General features: G+C 46.8%; 2 protein-coding genes across 2 annotated transcripts in view; both read right to left on the bottom strand.

The window, feature by feature from the left end:
• LOC119375115 (uncharacterized) overlaps positions 1-6,458 on the bottom strand; it is a 36,922-nt gene extending 30,464 nt beyond the window's left edge. The window contains exons 1-3 of the mRNA XM_049411166.1: positions 6,374-6,458; positions 4,468-4,629; positions 996-1,085 (exon numbers count right to left, since the gene is read on the bottom strand). Coding sequence (XP_049267123.1) covers positions 996-1,015 — 20 coding nt within the window. The 5' untranslated portion in view covers positions 1,016-1,085; positions 4,468-4,629; positions 6,374-6,458. The remainder of the gene's footprint in view (positions 1-995; positions 1,086-4,467; positions 4,630-6,373) is intronic.
• Positions 1-19,609, bottom strand: part of LOC125760359 (uncharacterized) — a 102,112-nt gene that overhangs the window by 72,757 nt on the left and 9,746 nt on the right. The window lies entirely within an intron of this gene.

Genomic DNA, 19,609 nt, shown 5'->3' with positions numbered 1-19,609 from the left:
TTTCAGCGCCAGTCTGTGTCGTTTATGTGTCTTCTCTTGTCCTCGTTTCTTAGCGCTGCACATACTTAGTACATATCGAGACATTTACCAACTAGCCCATCAACGCATTCTTCTTGAAGAAATTCCCTCAAACTTGGTACAGTGAGTCTCTGGCCCCCTCGGAAGACAGTCACACCAAGGTGGCAGAAGGTAAGGTGGATTCATAACTGACAATCCATTAATACAAACTACAGGTCATAGAGACATTCAAATATCTGGAGTCTGCCTTGATACTTGACATAGGTGTGTGGTATAGTGGCACTCTCACGTCTGCATCTGTGTGCCCTGGTGTATTCCTTGGGTTAACTACGTGTTTCGTCGAGCTACCGAAGCCGATCTCAGAGGCCACGTATAAAGAAGCGCGTGGTTGAGATCTGCCCCGCCAGGTGTCGCAACGATCCCAACTGCTCACAAGAAAAGCGCCTTCTTTTTCCATGAACTCACTCAATTAACTTTCAATATTTATCCTAACAGGTAATTGGCCCTTGTCTTAGGTAAGCCCATGCTCCGATTTCGTATGTATGCAATATAACTCTTAACTTGAACCTATAGAACCATCGATTTCGTACCAGTTTTATTTTTTACAAGACTCATTCTAAATATTTCGGAAACCGGAAAGCAAGCGCTCGACCGGAAGTGGTTGGACGAGAAACAAGAGTGTCGCTAGTTTCCCGTTCGTGCCACTAATAAATAGCTTGGTGGCCCTAGTTATCACCCCGATTCAAAGGGAATACCTGTGACATCTATTTACCCATCCATCCCGATCCTCCATCCAACCGTAAACCCGGTCTTCTATCCATCCGTTCATCGATCCATCCGTCCACCTATCAATCCATCCATTCATTCATTCATTCATTCATTCATTCATTCATTCATTCATTCATTCATTCATTCATTCGTCCATCCGTCCATCCAAATAATGCTTGAAATAGTGGCTGTGCCGTCGCAGCACTTACTGAAGCTGTGCCGACTTCATTCGATTCCCTGACCATCATGATGCTCGGTAGGATGTACATCATGGCTCCCGTCCCGTTGAACAGCACGTACTGCGCATGTGCGGACCGGAGATGGAAGAGACAAATCCGTACACAGTTCAAACCTCGATGTGACGAACTTCAATACAACAAAATTCTCGATATAACGAAATATTTGATTTCTCACAACTTTATGTCCATGCAACACCATGTATTTTGAACCTGAATATAACGAAACGTGGTTATTCGTGGTTTCAATATAACGAGGTGACATTCAGCCGCTGTGAAGAGGACTTCTTCGCCGGCGCAGCATCAAGCCGCGGTCGCCGGATCTCAGGTTCGAGAAAAATGTTTTTTTAGGCGAAAGCCTTAGCTGCCTCATCAAACGCGAAAATTCACCGTTGGTGGCGTTGGCGGCGTCGGCGTCCCGCGTCGGCGGCGTGAACACGATGCGATGCAAGAAATCATCACGTGATGACGTCAACACATGACATCATCATGACATCACAGATAATAAAAATTTGTGACGTCATCATGACGTTACACAACGTGACATCACATGAAGACGTCATCACATTCCACTTGGTCAAAGGTCAACCCGCCACGATGGTCTAGTGGTTATGGTGCTTGACTGCTGATCCGAAGGTCGTGGGATCGAATCCCGGCCGCGGCGGCCGCATTTTCGATGGTAGCGAAAATGCTTGAGGACCGTGTACTTAGATTCAGGTGCAGGTTATAGAACCCCAGGTGGTCGAAAGTGCCGGAGCCCTCCACTAAGGCGTTCCTCATATTCATATCGTGGTTTTGGGACGTGAAACCCCAACAATTATTATTATCATTGGTAAAAGGTGGGCCGATAACGGAGGCAGTGCAAAACCAGGTGAAGTGCAAGAGGCTTGCCAATCCTCCGAACTTGGAGGCAGCACAGAACCACGTTAGGCGCGGAAAGCTTTCGGAGAAGGGCCAGGGAGGATCAATACATCGACTAAAAAAAACGATGATCGTGGCTTCTTAGGCGAAACCATAAGGCACCCTGTGAGTTAATTTTTTTTTCGCGTTACTGGAATTAGTTTTTCGCACTTCGGTATTATCCAAACGTTCTTCCAGCACTTCCCGTGCAAAAGAAAAGAAGCCTTCGGCGACTATACTTTGCTTGAAAGGCCGAAATTCAATTTAACGAAATTTCGCTATAACGAAGGAAATTGCCTGTTTTACCGACCTTATAATATCCAAGTTTAACTGCATACATTTGTCACTCACGCCAAGCAATGTCTGCTCGCATTTTGTACTCTCAAACGTAACTCGCGGACAGTTCTGTCGCAATGGCTACAAAAAATTCAGGAGCCCTTTCAATTGGGAGAAATTGGGGGTCAGCGAAGCTTCGCGTGGGCACGCCTGACACACCGCTTTTCTTTCTTTCTTTCTTTCTTTCTTTCTTTCTTTCTTTCTTTCTTTCTTTCTTTCTTTCTTCTTTCTTTCTTTCTTTCTTCTTTCTTTTCTTTTCTTTCTTCTTTCTTTCTTTATTTCTTTCTTCTTCTTTCTTGCTTTCTTTTCTTTAGGCCAGCGGCTCCGTCCCCGCGGAAGTAATTGCTGCTTTCGGGCTGAATCGGCATGGCGTGTGTCATGTTCTTTCCAGCGTTCGTCAGGCTGCAGAACGGCCCAACGAAAGAAGCATCACGCGATCACGGAAACGCGGGTTAGGAATTCAAATTTCACGAAGCCGGAATTTTCCTCAAATGTGCAATTCCTGATATCGACCTCACGCGTTGTCCAGCAGATCACTTTTTAGTCGGCCAACACGAAATATTTCAACGAAGTGCCCATAGCAAGTGTACTGCTTCCCAATTGCGTTTTTGCATCGTCGGTAGAATACATTCGTATGCTTCAGTTCAGTTCGCATTGGGCAAGCGTGGGCACGTGGTTTAGTGTTCGGTAATAATAATATTAATATTTGCGGTTTAACGTCCCAAAACCACGATATGATTATAAGAGACGCCGTAGTGGAGGGCTCCGGAAATTTTGACCACCTGGGGTTCTTTAACGTGCACTTAAATCTATAGGTACAAGGGCCTCTAGCATTTCCGCTTCCATCGAAAATGCGGCCTCCTCGGCCGGGATTCGATCCCACCACCTTCGGGTCAGCAGTCGAGTACCATAACGACAAGACCACCGTGGCGGGTTTAGAGTTAGAGGCACTCACTTTCAGACCGAGAGGACCCGGGTTCAAACCGCAGCCCCGGAAAGAGGGTTTATTTTATTTTACTTATTATTTCTTTGGTGCGCGCCAACTGTGGGTGAGGAGGGTATTTTGGAACACCCTCAACTACACAGGTCAGTCAGTACAAGCTTCGCTTGAAAAAACAGCTAGACCTAATTCACACTGGAGCTCGCCCTGTGCGGAATACACCATAATGGCTATAATTACGGCCCTGTGCATGAAAGCATCGCGTATTTGACTGGAATACCACAGCATCAAAAACCTGAAGACTAGCGACAATAGAACCATGTATTAGAAAGCGAAATCTCGTTGACACGATCTTTATGGGAACCATAAAATAAATAGTATCACCCAAGCATTGTAGCTAGAAAAAAAAAACAGCGCAAAATTCTGACAGGACACAAGACGAAGAAGGCACGAAAACAGAGCTGTTGTCGTCCCTTCTTCGTCTTGTGCCCTGTGAAAATTTTGCGCTGCATTTTTTTTTTTGCCTGTTACAAGCATGAACCAACTATAGCCCAAGCTTCAACCCTAGCAAGCCGAACATTGTACTATTCGAAGCAAGCGTCAAGAAAAGTATGAAAGTAGGTGTACTCGATTACAAACTAAATAGCAACGGTTCATGTGACGTCGAGCGGCAACGCCGCGCATTAAAACTTACGCGGAGCAGCCACTCTTCGGGCCGCAGCCTGCACGGCTGCCAGCGTGTAACGCTTCTCTCGTGGGTCCCAGTAGTGTTAAGTGAGTACACCGGAATATAAAGCTACGAGTTTTATAGATACCAGTAAACGCTCACTTCCGCCGTATATTGTTATCACGTGTAAAGACGATCATTTTAGCCGTATGAGAATGCATTTCTCTATGCTACGTTGGCCGAGAAAGGGGGAAAAACGTATTACCCCGCAAAACGTATTATGCAGAAACAAATCAACGCAATTCTACCGTTGCTCTGCGGTGAACGATTAATCGTAAATTTTCGGTCCTAATCATCGGTCTGTTATTGAACGAAGGTAATGTTTCCTCTTTTTTTGATCTTCGGGAAATTGTCGCGTCGTGGTCCCAAGAGCCATGGAAGTTAATTAATACACCGCAAGCAGAAGGCGTCTAAGGCTTTCGCCTTAATACGGGGTCCAGTTCCAGTGCGTAATAGTTCGAGCTGTACAGTCGTGTAGGCCGGACCGCGACTACCCCTAACGGCTATACACCAGAGGCAGTCGATTGGTCACCGCGACTCACGTAGAATATGCCGGTCAGGTAGTAGCCGGAGTTGGCGCTCAGGAAGCTTGAGACGATCATGAAGATGCCGTTGAAGCAGAAGGAGAAGGCGGAGCCCTGCAGGCAACCTTGAGATTTCGTATCCGTCGTGCCCATCATCATGTACACCACCGCGCCGCCGCACTGCGATTCAAGGTGGACCACCCCGGTCAGCCTTCGTTGTATGTAACTTCTAACAAGAAACTATCAAAATTATCAATAATACGTGATCATCCAATCATTCTGTGTGTTTTAGACTTTCGCGCTCTTTAAGACACGAACCCAAACTGGCCCAAAAGTGCTGCGTCAAAATGGAAAACCACACCAACTCGCCCAAACGTCTAAGCTTCTACAGTAGGCTTCTAGTAGCTTTTGCACAAAATATACACAACACTAGAATACAAAATACGAGTAACTAGAAGTATACTAATGGGGTGGAGCAGATTTGGCCGGTACGCATTCTCAGATCATGAATGGCACTTTACCACTATGCCTTAAGGGAAAGGTACGTCATAGCTGCATCTTACCAGTACTTGCATAATGCGCAGAAACATGGAGGCTTACGAAAAAGGTTTAACTTAAATTCAGGACAACACAGCGAGCCATGAAAGGAAAATGTTAGGCGTAACCTTAAGGGACAAGCTTGGGTCAGGGAACAAACGGGTGTTAAGGATATCTTAGCCTAAATCAAGAAGAACTGGACATGGGCAGGGCATGCAGCGCGTCAGCAAGATAATCGCTGGTCACTAAGAGTAGCAGACTGAATTCCAAACGAAGGCAAGCGGACGAGGGGGAGGCAGAAGCTTCGGTGGCCAGATGAGATTAAGAAGTTTGCGGGATAACGTCCATGGCCGCAGCAAGCAGAGGACCGGGTTAACTGGCGAAACATGCGAGAGGCCTTTGTCCTGCAAGGGGCGTAGCTGTCTCATCAGCCGTCTGTGCAGCTGCCTCATCATCGTATACATGACACGCTATGCAGCTCTTTAATAATCATCATCAGGCTGTTGATGGTTATGAGAAAGCTGCATACCATATAGCCTCTCATGCACACGCAGTGGCTTATGCATGACATAAACTGCCTCTGCGTATGCATGACATAAACTGCCTAATTCACGTCTCTGTTCATATGTTATGGATGTGTACATATAAGCGATATACACACTCTTTAGACCAGTGGTTCTCGAATGTGGGTCCGCGAAGCCATTTTGGGGGGTCCGCGAAACACATCCTTAAAAGAGAGAGCGGCACACTGTCTTGTGACAGCTGACCCTCCTGATTTTTGATATGCTTCGCTGCATAACACTTTTGCATTGCGGCGGAGCTGACTTACGTTCCCCTTCTCCACGAGATGGCTGTAAAGCTTTTGTTGTCGTTTTCTAGGACAAATGCACGCGAGCATACTTTTTCTAGGCTTGCATATTTGAAGAGCAAACAAAGCTAGAAACAGGTTGAATGTGGCTGCATACCGCACGACTTATTGACAAGCTGTTGATATCGAATTGGCGTGGCACTTTAGTCTTATCATTCTTTGCCAGGGAGAAATAAAACGTGCCTATTTCACGCTGCATGTTGCGTTAATTTATGACCTCCCGCCCTCCCTCTCTCACCACCTTTGATCAAGCTACGATTTCATGTGTTGAGGTCATCATAATGTGGCGTTACGTCACGTGACGTCACAGAGACGTCATGACGACGTCATAATGACGTCACAAATATTGGCGATCTGTGTCGTCACCGCTTCCACCAGTCCACAAGGTGTCCCCAAAACATCCATGGCTGAGAACCACTGCATTAGACGCATGGTATTCACGTATGCTTCAAGAACATTTTTTTCGACACGATGCATTCAACACTGCCGGAGTGTGCAAGGGCAAAAACGACGACTTACGATCTCGAGGAAATTGAAGAGGCCGTTGACAGTGCCGACGTAATCGTCGAACGAGATCTGGATGATGCGTTTAGCCACGACTTCCATCATGTCCGCGGCGCGAGCCATACTTGGAGGAGTCCTCTATAGGCGGTGTGTCGGAAGGAAATCTGGGCACAGAAATCATAAAAGGTGCACTGAGACACTATAAGCTAGCTCGGGTACACTTGCAAGGGAAAAATGGTCGCGCGCCAACTAGACAAGGACGCAGAAGTCACGGACGAGCGCGAACTTTCAACTAGCGGAGCGTGCAACTCGCGGAGTTGGGAAGTTTGCGTCTTCTGCGTCCTTGTCTAGTTCTTCGCGCGCAACCATTTTTCCTTCGCAAGTATGAACCAACTCGCCCATCAGAAAGGTTTACATCGCTTCTCTTGTGTTGGGGACTAATTATATCACTTCTTATCTGTTGGGAAGCTTAAAGCAGGGGTATATCAAACACGCGGCCTGTGGACCTTTCGCAAGCGGGCCGCTCTGCACATCTTCGCCCCATATATATATATATATATATATATATATATATATATATATATATATATAATATATATATATATATATATATATATATATATATGTTTTTGATAAGTACGTTCATGAGCTTTCAACTTTGCTAAATGGTATTCGCATTATTTTCTTGCCTATTGCGACTGATAACGCTTTGTTCGGGTAAGCTACGCAGACGCGACTGACATCGAGCATTCGTTTTCTTTTTTTTTTTCGTGAGGCACTCCATGCGGTTGCCAGGTGTTGAAACATAACCGAAACATAACCGTGGCACAGAAGCTCTGTATTTTAGAATCGACGTCCAGAATTTAGTCATTCATATTCTGGATAGTCCAATCTCTTTCAGAAATGACTAGGGGTGTGCGAATATTCGAAAGTTTCGAATATTCGTCGAATATTACATTCGAAATATTCGTATTCGATTCGAAAATCATGTATTCGAAAAGTTTCGAATATTCGATAACTTAGAATATTCGAAAAATTCGAATATGCGATTCGATTATCATGTATAAAATAACTCGTCTTCCACATTTCTGCTGCGTTCGTATCGCTAAAAACGTTGCCGAGAGGAGCGATAAACATCGTAAGTACACGGAGGCACGGTATCTGCCTGCGACGAGCGCCCCAATACGTATGATTTATGGCTGGTGCATCTCCGACGTGCAGTGCTGTTGGCGATCCTGTAAGCGCACATTTTCAATATTATGCGGCCGTAACTTGCCGCACTACCACTCGTTCACTATGCGGGACCGCTTCTGAAGAAATACAGTGACCCACGTGACTGGTGGCGGACTGTAGGCACATTCAGATACCCCAGTCTGGCAAAGCTTTGCCCCATGTAACTCCCGATACCATCCACTTCTGTTCCAAGCGAGCGTGCCTTTTCAGTGGCAGGGGGGGGGGGGGGTGGCTCTGTTAGAAGGGAGCGCCTGCTGCCTGATTATGTGGAGTAACTCATATTTCTTCATGATAACATGTAGTCATTACCTTCATTGTGCCGTGATATTTCCTTGTGTTGTGATGTGCATTGTGCTAGCCTGGACATTGTGTTCTGGAGATAGCAGTGTATGTTGTGTTGCCAGTCAGGCTGTTAATGTTTTTTTTTTCAAATAGCTACATGTTAAATAAAATATTGTTACTGTGGAGGCATTTTTCCTTTGATATTCGATATTCGATTCGATATTCGAAGGTGGATATTCGTATTCGATTCGTATTCGAAAAATTTGATATTCGCACACCCCTAGAAATGACCCATGTGTGAGGTATGAGAAAGACCTTTCAAATGACAACGTTGGCCGACATTCTCGAGGTTTTGGCGCGTGAAACCCCAGAAATGATTGATTATTAGCCAACATCGGCAAGTGCTGCTAACCAGTGTTGGTAATATGCGCGTCAAATACGGTATGCATGGGCGCTACCACCTTCTTCACGCCATTTGCAAACAGTGAGGGTGCGCTAACGTATGCTCCTGCGTATAATAATAATGGTTGGGGTTTTACATCCGGAAGACACGATATGGTTTATGTGAGACGCTGCGGTGGAGGGCTTTCGGAAATTGAGACCACCTGGACTTCCTTAACATGCACCTAAATTTAAGCGCACAGGCCTCTACCATTTCGCCTCCATCGAAATGCGGCTGCCGCCGCCGCAATTCGATTCCGCGACCTTCAGGTCAGCAGTCGAGCGCCATATACAACCACTGATCCAACGCGGCGGCGTCGCTCTTGCATATAAAATTCCATCTGTATGTTGGCGGCGGGCGCTGGCGACTCTAAAGGCAGATCGTCCACAGGAGTATCAAACACGCGGCCCACGGACCTCTAACTTGCGGCCCGGGCCGCGTATGACTGTCTTCCTCACATATATATATTTTATTTTATTAATAATTATGTTCATGAGCTACGCAGACATGACTCGTCTGTAGCATTTCTTCTTTTTTTTTTCGTGAAGCACCTCATGCGGTCGTCATGTTTTGACACATAACCTGGGATCTCAGGATCGGCGTACAGATTTTAGCCATTCTGGAAATCGGTATCAATATGTTTCTCGAATCCTGACGCCAAATCCACGTCAGAAATGACCAATATATGAGATATGGTAAAGGCGTTCTTTGAAATGGCAACGTTAGCTCACATCTTGTTCGAGGTCCCCCTACCGCTCCGACCTTCTTCGCCGTCACGGCCCTCGCGGGACTAAATTTCGCGACTGCATGCGGCCCGCGGCTACCTGAGGTGAGTTTGAGACCCCTGGTCACGACAGTAGAACACTCGCATGTGTGGCATATAGGATAGAATTAAGTTTAACTGGGTGTGCTATGTCGCTCACCTTGCGGAGGAAAACGACCCGGTTGTCTTCAACTTCCTCTTCTTCGTGCAGGCTATGAATGCCAGTGACCCACTACGGGCCATTGAACAAAAAAAAATAAATAAATAAATAAAGACTTCACAGGGTTCTTTATATATTCGGCTACGAACGACTCGAAGGCGAATACTTTGAGATTTTTATTACTTTCTGACTCGTGATACTAATGCTATCATGGTTACATTTGTCCACTCAGATATATTTTCCTTTCTGTTACCGTTCGGTTTGATCTTAGCATTGTATTATACCCATAACTTGCTTTGTATCTTGTAGTTATTGTATATATTATGTATTATTGTCATTATTATTATTTAACTTCTGTATTCTTCAATTGTGTTTATGATCTTCATGTCCTGTTATTATGCTTGCAAGTGTTTACTTCTATGTTTCTTTTTTGTTTATTTCTTTGTGAAAAATTATTGTACTGCCCAAGTGACACATTCTCGAAGGAGAGTAGCAGTATTGTAAATAAAATAAAATAAATATCCATACGCTGTTTCTGTAAGACGCCAAGCGCTCCCTCACTCTGCCTAATTTCCCATTCTCTTTAAAACTACAATTAGGTTTCACTAATTAATTTAGTACTTGCTCAATTTTCCTGATTATCATCCCAAAGTGAACAATTAGAAATTAGCTGTCAATCTTATTTTTCTCTAATTAACTCACTACTCAGTAAGCCTGCTTTGCTAATCATCGTACGATTGAACAGTGATGATTTCACTCGCTTTTGTATGCCTTTGTAGGCAGAGTCACGTGAACGCCGTTAATTTAGTACTTACTCGATTTTCTTGATTATCATCAAATAAAGATATATTAGAAATTAACTGTGACTCTTAATTTTCGCTAATTAACTCACTAAGCTTTCTTTGATTATCATCATACATATGAACAGTCATGATTTCGCTAGCTTTTGTGTGGCTTTGTGGGCCGAGTCAAGTGAGTGAGTGAGTGAGTGAGTGAGTGAGTGAGTGAGTGAGTGAGTGAGTGAGTGAGTGAGTGAGTGAGTGAGTGAGCGAGCGAGCGAGCGAGCGAGCTGAGCGAGCGAGTGTGAGTGAGTGAGTGAGTGAGGTGAGTGAGTGAGTGAGTGAGTGAGTGAGTGAGTGAGTGAGTGAGTGAGTGACGTGAGTGAGTGAGTGAGTGAGTGAGTGAGTGAGTGAGTGAGTGAGTGAGTGAGTGAGTGAGTGAGTGAGCGAGTGAGCGAGCGAGCGAGTGAGTGAGTGAGAGTGAGTGAGTGAGTGAGTGAGTGAGTGAGTGAGTGAGTGAGTGAGTGAGTGAGTGAGTGAGTGAGTGAGTGAGTGAGTGAGTGAGTGAGTGAGTGAAGTTTTGCTGTACCCAACAAAAGAACTTTTGTTGGGTCCAGCAAAACTTCACAAAACGCGCACCCGGCTGATCCCACAACGGGACCGACAGGTCTAGCCTGCCGGCCCGCCCACGGGCGCGCTGGACGCCCAGGATTCGCTCTTCATAGACGGGACTTCGCAGGAGCGCGTCCCACTCTTCCTCGGTGAACTTCGGGCCCACGACCCGCACTCCCAGAGCACGTGAGAAAAAGGAGCAGCCTCGCCACAGGCCGCGCAAGAACTGTTCGAGTAAATGTCCGCATTTATGCTATTAAGGCACGCCGGATTTGGGTATTAGTTTTGCAACAGTCTGAGCGTGACCGCCTGCGGCCTGGTTAGCTTGGAATGAGGCGGCGGGAAGACCCTTCTCTGAAAATAAAAGAATTTAGTTGTTCCGTTGGGCGTGCTAGGAGCGTCCCGGTGTGCATAACTAGGGCTGCGTAAGTGTAGCGTCTTTTCCTCCCTCAACCGCTATTCCTCAACGCCGCAAAAACGAAGTGACTGCGCAGCTCGCGCGCTTTGAGCCATGACACGAGGCGCGCGTTTGGCTTTTTGCGATTCGTGCGTTTTTACGCCGCTTATCGTCACGTGACCCTGCTGATTAGGCGTTTAGGGCTTTCGCCTTAATAAGTGGCCCGTGGGAACAAAAGAACGGATAGAAATATCAAAAGTCAGAAGTATCGTCAATTGACTCTTGTACGGCTTCTATCACCTTTGTGCCTTTTGTTACAATTAAAGCTAATCCGACCTTTCTAACATCTTTTTTTTTTAAATGTCCACGATCTACTATTCAAGGAAAACAATTTCGATGCTGTGATGAAGCACTAAGCGAAAGTGCCGCCGTCCCCCTGGATAGACAATGGTTAATGATGAAGATTGTGATGATATGCTCCGTCAATGACTCACAACCACCCACAGATATTGTAGCCATATTTGTTTATTTGAACAGTGTTGCCAGAACAAGCAGCAGATTTTGGAGTTGCCGATACACTATCGCCAGAGGACTTTTCGAATACTTCCCGGCAAACTCCGAGTGTTCACAAATGTCCACCCACCCCCGCCCCACCTCAGGCTACCACTAAAGTAGGTAGCCAGAGTATGTAGGGGAGGGGTTAGGATGCTTAAATCCACCCCCCCCGCCCCCGGATTTTTGTCAATGTTGCACATGTATATTACACACACACATACAAACGCACGAACATGGGTGGGAAGCTTTAAAATTCACATTTTGTGACGCCTGGTTATGTTACTCTTCGACCACGCTATATTACATATGTTAACGAGATTCCTAGCCCGACATGAAGCCTATGTAGGGTCTTCTTGCAACGGGAAGGCTCTGTGGTAGAATACTCAAGTGCCATTCAAAGGGCCCGAGTTCAAATCCCGATCGATCCTGGATATATTTTTCTCCTGGACACCGAGGGCGGACAACTAAGCCACCAAAATCGGCTGTTGGGATGTCATAACAGCTTTTGCTGTAAAAAAATAACTGTCTACGCCTCCGATACATACCTAACTACCATAGAACCGACTGATCTAAGACGTACATAAATGGAGAAAGCTAATGATAATTGTTGGGATTTAACGTACCAAAACCACGATACGATTATGAGGGACACCGTAGTGGAAGGCTCCGGAAATTTCGACCACCTGGGGTTCTTTAACGTGCACCTAAATCTAAGCACACGGGCCTCAAGCCTTCTCGCCTCCATCGAATTGGATAAAAGCTGCATCGTGTGTTGTTCTAATAGCAGCGGACTAGCAGTAGAATAATGACGACAATTTCATATGTAGGAATTGGACAAATATGGTTTAGGGGTAATGCAATGCCAGTCACAAACGAAGAGGAAACCTATGAGAATAAAATGAGAGCCCGGGTATGTGTGTGTGCCTGTCGAGAGGATAAGTTAGAAAATTCTGCAGATGTTAGAATCAATCTAAAAAAGGCACCGAGAAGCTTCATAAATTTAGCTTGCCAAGTTGCATCGTCAAGTTGCAAATCCGGGAACAAAGAATTATATATTGTGGGAACATAGCCGGATGAATATATTACATTTAAAATAAAGTTAATTCATTCGGACTATATTGTAGCGTTAGCATTTAAGATATACAGGTAAGGAAGACTGCGAACAGCGCGGTAACCGTATTCCAGCTTCAATTTAAAATCACATAGCCAAATTTCCGCAAATGAATCGTCTTTTTCTCGACTAGCAGGTGCAAACCTCATTACGCACGCGAATCCTTCATTGTAAATTAGAAGCATCAGGTAGCGGTTTATTCACGGCAAGTTTATAAAACAAGAGCCGACTACTCTTCTTCAGTCACCAGCGCCATTTTACCAGTTTTACAAAAAATAAGCCAGCACATCAACGTGAGCACACTTTAGTTGAATCGCAGATGTCCTTCTGCGGCGAAGTATCAGCGGGGTGGTGCAGAGGTTAATCTGAGCGCGCATGCGCACTACCGGGTAAAGAGGAGACTACGGATGCCGCTTTGGCTGCCGCACAGCCAGCTGTGGGCTCTGTCTTCGGTCCTTCAGGGCCATCCTCAGTCCCTCTTCAGGACGTGCACCTTGTAGTAGGCGTACGCGCAGTGTAAGGCGTGCAGTCCACCGGTGCAGAAGCCGACCATCTGCGCACATCATTGGGAAACTGAAGTGACGCAGTCACAAATTCACCCCCAATGAACTATACAGGCGATCGTAAAGCGAACATTTACAGCGAACCTTTGTACTACCTGGGTGAACAGTAACTCTGCGAACAGAAAACCCCTATAGCACAGACACATGCCTCAGAGATTCGGTAAACCTCACAACCCACCACTCACCCAACTACTCATACTGGGTCCACTGATAATAATAATATCTAGGGTTTAACGCCCCAGAACCACCATATGATTATGAGAGACGCCGTAGTGGAGGGCTCCGGAAATTTCGACCACCTGGGGTTCTTTAACGTGCACCTAAATCACTTTAAGTACACGAGCCTCAAACATTTTTGCCTCCATCGAAAATGCAGCCACCGCGGCCGTGATTCGATCCCGCGACCTTCGGGTCAGCAGTCGAGCGCCATAACCACTAGACCACCGTGGCGGGAATGGGTCCACTGAGCAGGCCCGTAGCCAGGAGTTTTTTCCGGAGGGGGGGGGGGGGGCACTTGCTGAAGGCCTTGACTATTTGAGAAAAATGCCTATTCTCATTACTTATTTTCGGTAAAATACCGTGTATCATGAAAATATCAGGGGGGGGCGAGCCCCCCCCCCCCTGGCTACGGGCCTGCCACTGAGGTGTCGCGGAACGGTGAATGGGGCAAAAAGACGCGTGCTTCTCAAATGGGTCATCAAAAGGGTGCACGAAACGCCAAGAGCACGCGGCAAGCCGGACAGAGTGACGCATGTCGCAGCAAAATGACGCTTGCTGTTCAAACGAAAAACTTCTTAGGAGCGTCTTTTTCCTGTCCGCCGTGTCTTATTTTCGCGCTGTTAACCCTAAGTAAGCGTATGCAAAATTCTATAGGGACTTTCTGTGCCTAGCTCTGCGCCGTGTGCTAGACAGCTTCGCTGCTCATCCACCTTCATAGACTGGAGTGGCTCATGAATTTTAAAGGCGTACTGAAACCATTTTTGGAAGGTGAATTTACTCTGCCGTGCAAATCTCCTGTATACAGAAATGGGTGAGCAAGTGTGAAGCTCAGCAAATGCTGATAAGATATTTTCTTTTGACACTGAAATCAATTTTCCCATGACGCGCGTACAGACGTCGACACAAGCTTGACGTCAGGCAGCAGTACTAATTACGGTGACTTCACGCAGCAGTCCGGCTAGTTGTGATGACGTCAGTTTCCAAAACATTCAAAATGGCCGCTTGTGCGTCCCTATCGGAGCCGCGGGGCGGAACGGCCGTGGAAACGTCACCACATCTTGCGCGAGTGCGTGACGAGAAGCTCGTACCGTGTTGTGACGTCAGGGTACAGTAGGAACCGAAACTAGCTTTTAAACACATGCTGGAATTAATTTTTCTGGGTGACTCACGCTTAGCAGCACATTTTCTATGCTTTTGAGGGCTTGGCCTTTCACTTGACGCAAAGAAAAAAACGACAACTGAAAATTTTCGTGTCAGTTCCCCTTTAAAAGCGAAGCTGTTAATCCCTGCGGAGCGTAACGCAGCTCGCATAGCGCGTATACGTGCCACACATATTCGGCAAGCCCCGCTACTCCCTTCTGGTCCACTAAACGTTATGAACTTGAAATTTGAAGAAGCTTCACTGACTTGACGTCGCGAAGACTGGTTAAACAGCGTAGATGGTGCCAGAACTACTTACGGAGCAAAGTCAAGCAACGAAATAGCAATGCGACGCCACCAGCTACGCTGTTTAACCAGTCTTCGACCAGGTTTGACAATTTTCAGCTAACGAGCGCAATGCATACACTGAGCGTTCACGATCACGTCTGCCAAAATTTGCAACGCTACGCGCCGCGGAAATGGGTCAAATGTCAAGGTGAACGCTGCTTGCCCTTCCTCTGGCGGGCGCGCGCTTTAGAGAATGAGGGGATGACGTACATGAGAAAATGGCCCTACGTAGATGGTAGTGCTGTGACGTCGCTCCTCTACGTAGACGACTGTGCTCTGACGTCGCCAACAGCAGCACGTGACACTGCGATAATTATTTGACACGACATGTGTAGTTTCTGTAATTTGTTGCTTGAACAGAATAATAAAACTTGAGAGAAATAATGAGACACACAAAGGGAATTTGTGCGTCTTTTTCATTTTTCTTTCGTGAATTGCAGCGAGATGCGGGGCTAATGTGCCTCCCTTTCCCATGCGTTCGTGCCCCCGCGGTTAGCGCATCGAGCAGACGCCAGCCCTGGAAACGAAAGTAATGATGTTCCGGCGCGTTCGAGCACTCATTATGCTCATTTATTCTACCGCGTCCAAGTAAACGTTAATGCGGCACTGGCTCATGATACCGCCACTCTCGTGCCCGTACAAATGTCTCAACTTTCATGCTCGTCCTGCAGAAACAGGCACTACACCACAGAGAACGCCGCAAAACGCCTACGGCCGCTACATAAAAACAAAGGTAGCGGCCGTGCAACGCCGCTCGCGTGCTCGGGCTGGCTCGGGCACGTCATGCGCACGTGACCATGCATGCGCATGACGTGTTCATGCGTATGTGTCAAGTGAAGAGGGCAGGGAAGGGATTTGGCTTGCTAAGGCAACACGGGGCGAGTGGCAAGGGTTTGAAACTCGCCTCCTCGCATCATGGTTTCGCGCCGCTACAAATTATTGTTTTTCTCAGCTCGTAATGAACCGATTTGAAAAATTCTTGCGGCATACTGCTCTTCATTCGGCACACAACAGCTTCCAGTGTCTAACTAAAATTTGCTATGTGGCCTGGTGAGGGGCCCTTTAAGTCAGTGAAGCTGCTTCCAATTTTTTTTAACTGTAGCGCGAGAGAACGTGGCACGAGCAAAGTGTGCGCACACTTTGCTCGTACCACGCGCGCGCGCGCACACACACACACACACGCACACACACACACGCACACACACACACACACACACACACACACACACACACACACACACACACACACACATACGCGCGCGCGCGCGCGCGCGCGCGTACAGTCACTACGCTCACAACTGTCTTTTTAGTCACAGACAAAAGAACCCGTTAAAATCACAGCAATAAAAAAATACGTAAAAGAGCGCCTGGGTATAGAGTTAAATGGCCCTTATCATAAGTAAACTTATGCTCCGATATCATATGTATCAAAAGTATAACTCATAAGCTATCGATTCTCTTCCAGTTTTATTTTTCAAAACAATATTCCTGAATATTCGGAAAACCGGAAGTGCTCGACCGGAAGTGCTTGGAAGAGAAACAAGTGTCCCTCAGTGCTCGTGCCACGAGAAATATTGGTTGGGGTGCCAACGACAAATAAACAGTGCTCACCGAACAGACCGGTACAGCGGGGCTGTACAGAGAGACCAAGAAGGCGCCCATGAGGTAGCAGGCGGCACTGACCCCGTGGAAGACGACGTACTGCGAGTAAACGGTTGAAGTAATGACGTGGACGCCGGCTCAAGCCGATCGCACTTCGCGAGACGATCGAAAATAAAGCTGCGGAAGATATAATTACCAGAATGCGAGTTACAGAAAAAAAGTCAGAATTGAACAATTAGGGACACAAGAAGGATCAGGAAGACCAGACGAGCACTAAGTCACAAGGTCCCTTATGCACTTCCCTAAGCCGACTAGAAGGCGAAAGCCTTAGATGCCTCATCAAACGCGAAAATTGACCGTCGGCGGCGTCCCGCGTCGGAGGCGTCAACACGAGTGATGTAAAAAAAATCATCACATGTTGACGTCACCATATGTTGTCATCATGACGTCACAGATCCCCAGTATTTGTGACGTCATCAAGACGCCACTATTACGTCATCATGAAGGACATAACGTGACATCGCGCGACTCGCTGTTACATGAGGCACTCGCACGACATCGTCGCTTGGCCAAAGGTGAGCCGATCACGGAGGCAGGTCAAAACCAGGTGAGGTGCAGAAAGCTTGCAATGCCTCAGATCACGGAGGCAGTGCAAAACCGCATTAGATGCAGACAGCTTTCGGAGGGGGCACGGGAGGAACAATACATCGACTGAGAACGAAAATGAGAAGATGGCTTTCGCCTTCGAGTCGTCTTAGGTAAATCGTCGTCTTAGTCGTCTTAGGTAAGTTTCGAACCCTCGACCCCCGACCCCCGTACCCCGCGAAAGCTTTCCACACCCAGCGTGTTTTTGCACACTGCCTCCGGGATCGGAGGCAATGGAAGCTTTCTGCACGTTTTTCACTGCCTCCGGAATTGAGCTAACCCCAACGTTTTTAGATTGAGCTATTGAGCTAACCTCAATGGTTTAGGCCAGGGGCGTAGCCAAGGGGGGGGGGTTGGGGGGGTTCAAACCCCCCCCCCCCGAAATTTTTCAGTTTTGCTTGCGTATATAGGCACGCACACATACAAACGCACGCACGAACATACATAAAGTATGGTTGAACCCCCCCCCCCCGAAAAAAATTTCTGGCTACGCCCCTGGTTTAGGCTAACCTTGACTAACCGACAATGTCAGTGATGACGACGTCACGTGATGTGACGTCATGATGACGTCACGGGTGATGTCATCGCATGATAATGCCTTTTTTTGCATTACTCGTGTTGACGCCCACACTGCTGACGGTCACTTCTCGCGTTTGATGAAGAATATAAGGCTTTCGCCTTAACCAGTCGTCTCTCTTTCACACTCGACTGCAAAATCTTGCGAACCGCTCGTAGAGTTAGTATATACTCTACAGGAAAAGCTCCCTATAGGGCCCACGCATTAGAACCTCCAACCACAAAGGTGCCGCCTTAGCCGCCATTACGCTACCCCGCGGACACTATCGGCTCCTCAGACGCTTGCAAGATTTGACGGTAGCATTCAGTTTTCATCGCAGTTAATGAAAGTGAGGTTGCGTAAAGTAGATTTGTAAGGACGTGTCAACAGAAAGCCCAGACGACGATCGACGTTCCGCGATTCACAAGGCGCGTATAGTCGGCCGCGATCTCCAATTCAAGTGGATACATTGGCGCCAAAAAGCGCGTGCAAACACTCCTTCCTGCGCCACGAGTCCTGCGCGCCGTAACTTACCTAAATAGCCTTGAATCTTTCCTCAAAATATTCCAAAGAAACGTCAGACTCTGCTCGCACGTCTCTCGTGCGTAGAAACGCCTGTGTTTAATTTATATCGTCAGTATTCGCAGCGTTGCATAGAGCGAACTTCAACCGTTCTGCAAATAATTGCACAAGCAACAATGATAATGGTGGTGTAATGGCGGTGTCCCTGTGATGTGCACTCTTTCGGCCCAGCTTTTCCTCTAGAGTCTGTACTACCTGTTTGCAACCGCTCAATAAAAAAAAAGAACTTTTGACAGCGGTACCGACCATAATTTTTGCGGACTACTCATTTTAGGCGGTAAATGAGAGTGCGGACTTGCATATAACAATTCTATTTTCTGCAGCCAGTTTCGTTTCGGTTTCGAAAGGGCACAAGAATCCCTTTATAGATTTACGAACTTCATATATATATATATATATATATATATATATATATATATATATATATATATATATATATATATATATATATATATATATATATATATATATATATATATATATATATATATATGCCTTCAAGAGGGGGGCATCTCAGAGGAAGATCGGTTCGCCGGCCGTTGTGCAAGTTGAGGTTGTGTTTATTACGTCAGTCGTCTTCCTTTTCAACAATATTTTCAACCGAATCCATTCACCTTCGTCCTTATCTATCTATCTATCTATCTATCTATCTATCTATCTATCTATCTATCTATCTATCTATCTATCCTATACCCTAAACTCACATAATGCATGCGTGGCAACTGGTAGGCACACGAGGGGTTGATCATGATGGACACCAGCATACAGGCACCGTTGACGCCGAATGCTGCCGCCGAGCCCGACAGGAGGACCAGCGCCTTCGAGTCCTGCCCGCTTGTGGACGTCATCGCAAACAGTACAATGCCACCGACCTGCACGCGTGCAGCGTTCGTAAAAATTTGCGCTCGAGGTTCGTAACGGATGACCTCCGAGCGTTCTGCCTCCATCGAAATGCGGCCGCCGCGGCCGGCACTCAATCCCGCGACCTTCGGGTCACTGTGTGAAAAAACTTTTATTCAATAAAATGAGAGTTTGCAGGCCCAAAAGGACCCTTTACAAAGGGGGAGTCATTCCGGGACTCCGCTGGGCAACGCCGCTACCCGCGCCCTTTGGATTAGAGCTCGTTGAGACTCCATACCTGAGCAATTGAGTAGGGCTGCCTCCCATGCCTCTCTAGTAGGGGAAGGGTTAGGCGGAAGGGAAGGATTCAACAGACATGCCCAAACCATGTGAAAGTTATTGGAGACTTCCCCACAGTGAGG

The sequence above is a fragment of the Rhipicephalus sanguineus genome, chromosome 11, assembly GCF_013339695.2.
Source record: "Rhipicephalus sanguineus isolate Rsan-2018 chromosome 11, BIME_Rsan_1.4, whole genome shotgun sequence".
NCBI classification, from domain to species: domain Eukaryota; kingdom Metazoa; phylum Arthropoda; class Arachnida; order Ixodida; family Ixodidae; genus Rhipicephalus; species Rhipicephalus sanguineus.
The sequence above is the reverse complement of the archived record's forward strand: the minus strand, read 5'-3'. Positions and strand labels throughout refer to the sequence as shown.